General features: G+C 45.5%; 1 protein-coding gene across 1 annotated transcript; it reads left to right on the top strand.

Moving 5' to 3' along the window:
• The first annotated feature begins 229 nt into the window (after positions 1-229).
• On the top strand, positions 230-1,790 carry LOC124046742 (erlin-1). Its single transcript, XM_046367463.1, has one exon. It carries the CDS (start codon positions 319-321, stop codon positions 1,303-1,305), a length of 987 nt encoding a protein of 328 aa, XP_046223419.1. The 5' UTR covers positions 230-318; the 3' UTR covers positions 1,306-1,790.
• Positions 1,791-5,622: the final 3,832 nt, after the last annotated feature.

Below are 5,622 nucleotides of genomic sequence, written 5' to 3'. Positions count from 1 at the left end.
CAACGTGACGCATTCATATCTGTTAACTCTCCTAGCCACCATGTTGCCTGCATGTGTGGGGACCATATGAGCCCTGTTGATTAAATACAGTTGATGTCGGAAGTTTAAATATATTTGGCTAAGATGTATGTAAACTCAGTTTTTTACAATTCCTGACATTTAATCCCAGTAAACATTCCCTGTCCGAGGTCAGTTAGGATCACCACTTTATTTTAAGAATTTATCTTCAGTGTTGCTGACGAGGTGCTGATGGGTCGATGTCAACTGGATGAAAATACAAGATCTATCGCTTCAATACACTGGTGAGTTCGGGTGAGGATGACGATGACTCACGTGGGGGCAGTAGTTGGTGCAGTAACTGCAGTGATGGCCATCCTGCTGCACTCCTCCATTCACAAGATAGAGGAGGGACACCTAGCTGTTTACTACAGAGGAGGAGCTTTGCTAACTTCACCCAACGGCCCTGGATACCACATTATGATGCCCTTTCTTACCACCTACAGATCAGTACAGACGACTCTTCAAACTGATGAGATAAAGAACGTGCCTTGTGGAACTAGTGGGGGAGTGATGATCTACTTTGACCGTATAGAGGTGGTCAACATGCTGGTGCCCTCATCTGTGGTGGACACAGTGAAGAACTATACAGCTGATTATGACAAAACTCTAATTTTCAACAAGATTCACCACGAACTCAACCAATTCTGCAGCGTACACACTTTACAGGAGGTCTACATTGAGCTGTTTGACATCATTGATGAGAACCTGAAAATCGCTCTGCAGAAAGACCTAAACTCTATGGCGCCTGGACTGACGATACAGGCTGTCCGAGTCACCAAGCCCAAAATCCCAGAGGCCATCAGGAGAAACTTTGAGCTCATGGAGGGGGAGAAGACTCGTCTGTTGGTAACAGTTCAGACTCAGAAGGTTGTGGAGAAAGAAGCTGAGACTGAGAGGAAGAAAGCCGTCATCGAGGCTCAGAAGGTGGCTGAAGTAGCACAGATTCATTTCCAACAGAAGGTGATGGAGAAAGAGACTGAGAAGAGGATCTCTGAAATAGAGGACACTGCTTTCTTGGCAAAAATGAAGGCCAGGGCTGATGCAGAGTATTATACAGCCGCTAAGTTTGCTGAAGCTAACAGGTTGAAGTTAACACCCGAGTACCTTGAGTTGATGAAGTACCAGGCGATAGCAGCCAACAGTAAGATCTACTTCGGCCAGGACATCCCTAACATGTTTGTCGAGGGACACAGCCCTACCCAGGACCCTGAGCCCCCGAAAGCCTCTGAACAGGCCAGACACTAAGATCCGAGACTAGCTGTCTGTCTGTCTGTCAGTTGAAGGGTTTGAGGGACAAAGGAATGTGTGAGGAGTCATTCCCCTAATTGGGGTGCGTAAAGGCTTTAGTTTTAATTCTATCCGCCAGAGAGGGGGAGGGAGAAGGGGGATTGGTAAAGAAGGATGGGGAGAGGAAGGAGTGAGCGAGATGCATGGAAAGAGAAATTCAGAAAAAAGTGAGAGGGGTGGGGGGTGGGGGGGTCGCAGGGCGAGGGCGAGCGGGTCTGTCTACATCCGTGTTGAGCAGGCAGTCGGTGGGAAGGATCAGTAGAGGTATTAATACTGATATCTGGCCTGGGTTGAGTGTTAGGCAGGTGGCTCTCAGTCGCCCTGCTCTTCATGTGCAGCTTTGCATCGGATGCAACTCTTGGCTTTGTTTTTTGGAATTGTATGATTTTTGTTGTTGTTGTTTGATGCTTTATGCAAAATAATGAATTTAAATTGAACTTGAACATTAAGTTCAGCCTTACTGTCTATTTTTTTTTAGCTTAACTAGAATGTAAAGAAGGCAACACTAATTCTGAACTAAAGGGTTTCTGGTTCTGATTCTAAATGGGGTTGGGTGTATTGGTACTCCGGTCTCTTTCTAGTCATCCACAGTTTGTGTGTTTGCACGTGTGAGAGAGCAAGAAAGGGGTATGTGTGTGTGAGACTGAGGGAGAGCGAAAGGAAACGAGAAATTGTTTGTGAGCCCATACTCCATTCTTACCCCAGAGCAGATCTGAGCCAGGACAATGAGACACTACAAACCTTCAGACTGTCTGTCGGCACACATGGGTTGGACTTCTCGTAAGCGCAGAAACACCCGGGTGGAACTCCTTAGAACTCTTCTTAGAACTTATGTATGGGGGGGGGGGCTGAGCCTGAGTAAAAATAGTTGTTTTTCTGTAGTGGGCCTAAGGGCTGCGAGAGGACTGGCTTGTAATGCCATTCTTAGCTAAAGGGCTTCTGGGTAGTGTAACGCCAGGATAGTGGGTTCGATCCCCCGGGACCACCCATACGTAGAATGTATGCACACATGACTGTAAGTCGCTTTGGATAAAAGCGTCTGCTAAATGGCATATATTATTATTATTATTATTATTATATTAAGAATGTGAAATGTCAGAGTAATGGTAGAGATAATTATTTATTTCAGCTTTTATTTCTTTCATCACATTCCCAGTGGGTCAGAAGTTTACCCAATTTATTGTGGGACGCTTGTGGAAGGCTACCCAAAACTTTTGACACAAGTTAAACAATTTAAAGACAATGCTACCAAATACTGATTGAGTGTATGTAAACTTCTGACCACTGGGAATGTGATGAAAGAAATAAAACCTGAAATAAATCATTCTCTCAAATATTATTCTGACATTTCACAGTCTTAAAATAAAGTGGCGATCCTAACTGACAGTGAATTTTTACTAGGATTAAATATCAGGAATTGTGATAAACTGAGTTTAAATATGGCTATGGTGTATGTAAACTTCCGACTTCCATTGTATTTGAAGCCCCTAAATAAGATTTGGTGCCACCAATTACTGTCATGGAGCCCTCTGAAACTGTCATTACCCACACCTGGTCCCTATTGCCATTGATTAGTAATTGTAATACTGCACCCTTTGTTTTTGTTCCAGTCGATTATTGTTACAATGTCAGTTGGCCTGTGTTGTTTTGGCTTTCTTTTCGAGGTACTCCTCACTCTTTTTTTGGGGTCTCAACCCTGTGTTTTGTATACGTGTTTGTTTGGTCTTCGTCCCCGTTCCTTTACACAGCACGCTGTAATTTGGGAAATAAAACCCCTATCACGCATACCTGCGCCTGTCTCTCAAATCAGTTATACCAACGTGATAGTTACCTTCAGAAGTCACATAATTAGTTAATTAAATTCCACCCATGTGCAATCTAAGTATCACATGATCTGTCACATGATATCAGTATATACACCTGTTCTGAAAGGCCCCAGAGTCTGCAACACCACTAAGCAAGGGGCACCATGAAGACCAAAGAGCTCTCCAAACAGGTCAGGGACAAAGTTGTGTAGAAATACAGATCAGTGTTGGGTTATAAAAAAATATCTGAAGCTTTGAACATCCCACCGAGCACCATTAAATCCATTATTAAAAAATGGAAAGAATATTGCACCACAACAAACCTGCCAAGAGAGGGCCGCCCACCAAAGCTCACGTACCAGGCAAGAAGGGCATTAATCAGAGAGGCAATAAGGAGACCAAAGATAACCCTGAAGGAGCTGCAAAGCTCCACAGCAGAGATTGGAGTTTCTGTCCATAGGACCACTTTAAGCCGTACACTCCACAGAACTGGGCTTTACGGAGGAGTGGCCAGAAAAAAAGGCAAAAAGCTTATAGGGATAGGCATCCTGTTAACGGGACAGTTGCAAATCATGTAGCGCTGTGTGTCATGATTGCAGATTTTAGAGAAACAACAAATGTCGGTACATATAAGTGTCTTATATCGTCTGAAAGCTTAAATTCTTGTTAATCTAACTGCACCATTTGGAAAAATGCCATGTTTGAGGAGAGCTCAAAACAAGCACTTTGTTTCACAACAAGTTTGATAAATTCATCTCTGATGGCGAAATGTGAACTTAAATTCTGAAATCTTGCACTGATTTATCATCCCAAGTTGCCCCAGAGATAACATGAAGTGTCATTTTGTTAGATTAAAATCATTTTTCACATGGGGCAGCATGTAGCCTAGTGGTTAGAGTGTCGATCTTGCAAAGGTCCGAGCTGACAAGGTAAAAATCCGGTGTTCTGCCCCTGAACAAGGTAGATAACCCACTATTCCTAGGCCATCTTTGAAAATAACTATTTTTTTCTTAACTGACTTGCCTGGTTAAAAAAAGGTCCATGTAGCATGAACAATCGATTTTTGTATTTCCACTCGTTCAATTTTCAAAGAAAGGAAATCTGTGAAAAACTAACCCTAAATGTTGTTTCAACAAGTCAAATGACGTTTGTATTTATTCCACAGAGATCCTAGAATGTAACCAGACCATATCACTATTTCATTAGGAGTGTACTATATTTACATTTACATTTAAGTCATTTAGCAGACGCTCTTATCCAGAGCGACTTACAAATTGGTGCATTCACCTTATGACATCCAGTGGAACAGTCACTTTACAATAGTGCATCTAAATCTTAAAGGGGGGGGGTGAGAGGGATTACTTATCCTATCCTAGGTATTCCTTAAAGAGGTGGGGTTTCAGGTGTCTCCGGAAGGTGGTGATTGACTCTGCTGTCCTGGCGTCGTGAGGGAGTTTGTTCCACCATTGGGGGGCCAGAGCAGCGAACAGTTTTGACTGGGCTGAGCGGGAGCTGTACTTCCTCAGTGGTAGGGAGGCGAGCAGGCCAGAGGTGGATGAACGCAGTGCCCTTGTTTGGGTGTAGGGCCTGATCAGAACCTGGAGGTACTGAGGTGCCGTTCCCCTCACAGCTCCGTAGGCAAGCACCATGGTCTTGTAGCGGATGCGAGCTTCAACTGGAAGCCAGTGGAGAGAACGGAGGAGCGGGGTGACGTGAGAGAACTTGGGAAGGTTGAACCCCAGACGGGCTGCGGCGTTCTGGATAAGTTGAAGGGGTTTAATGGCACAGGCAGGGAGCCCAGCCAACAGCGAGTTGCAGTAATCCAGACGGGAGATGACAAGTGCCTGGATTAGGACCTGCGCCGCTTCCTGTGTGAGGCAGGGTCGTACTCTGCAGATGTTGTAGAGCATGAACCTACAGGAACGGGCCACCGCCTTGATGTTGGTTGAGAACGACAGGGTGTTGGCCAGGATCACGCCAAGGTTCTTAGCGCTCTGAGAGGAGGACACAATGGAGTTGTCAACCGTGATGGCGAGATCATGGAACGGGCAGTCCTTCCCCTGGAGGAAGAGCAGCTCCGTCTTGCCGAGGTTCAGCTTGAGGTGGTGATCCGTCATCCACACTGATATGTCTGCCAGACATGCAGAGATGCGATTCGCCACCTGGTCATCAGAAGGGGGAATGGAGAAGATTAATTGTGTGTCGTCTGCATAGCAATGATAGGAGAGACCATGTGAGGTTATAACAGAGCCAAGTGACTTGGTGTATAGCGAGAATAGGAGAGGGCCTAGAACAGAGCCCTGGGGGCACCAGTGGTGAGAGCGCGTGGTGAGGAGACAGATTCTCGCCACGCCACCTGGTAGGAGCGATCTGTCAGGTAGGACGCAATCCAAGCGTGGGCCGCGCCAGAGATGCCCAACTCGGAGAGGGTGGAGAGGAGGATCTGATGGTTCACAGTATCGAAGGCAGC

This window comes from Oncorhynchus gorbuscha, linkage group LG10 (genome assembly GCF_021184085.1).
Source record: "Oncorhynchus gorbuscha isolate QuinsamMale2020 ecotype Even-year linkage group LG10, OgorEven_v1.0, whole genome shotgun sequence".
Taxonomy (NCBI): Eukaryota; Metazoa; Chordata; class Actinopteri; order Salmoniformes; family Salmonidae; genus Oncorhynchus; species Oncorhynchus gorbuscha.
The sequence above is the reverse complement of the archived record's forward strand: the minus strand, read 5'-3'. Positions and strand labels throughout refer to the sequence as shown.

Bases quoted from the DNA above. Each gene is read 5' to 3' on its own strand.
- LOC124046742 (XM_046367463.1), top strand. From the start codon at position 319: ATGACGATGACTCACGTGGGGGCAGTAGTTGGTGCAGTAACTGCAGTG.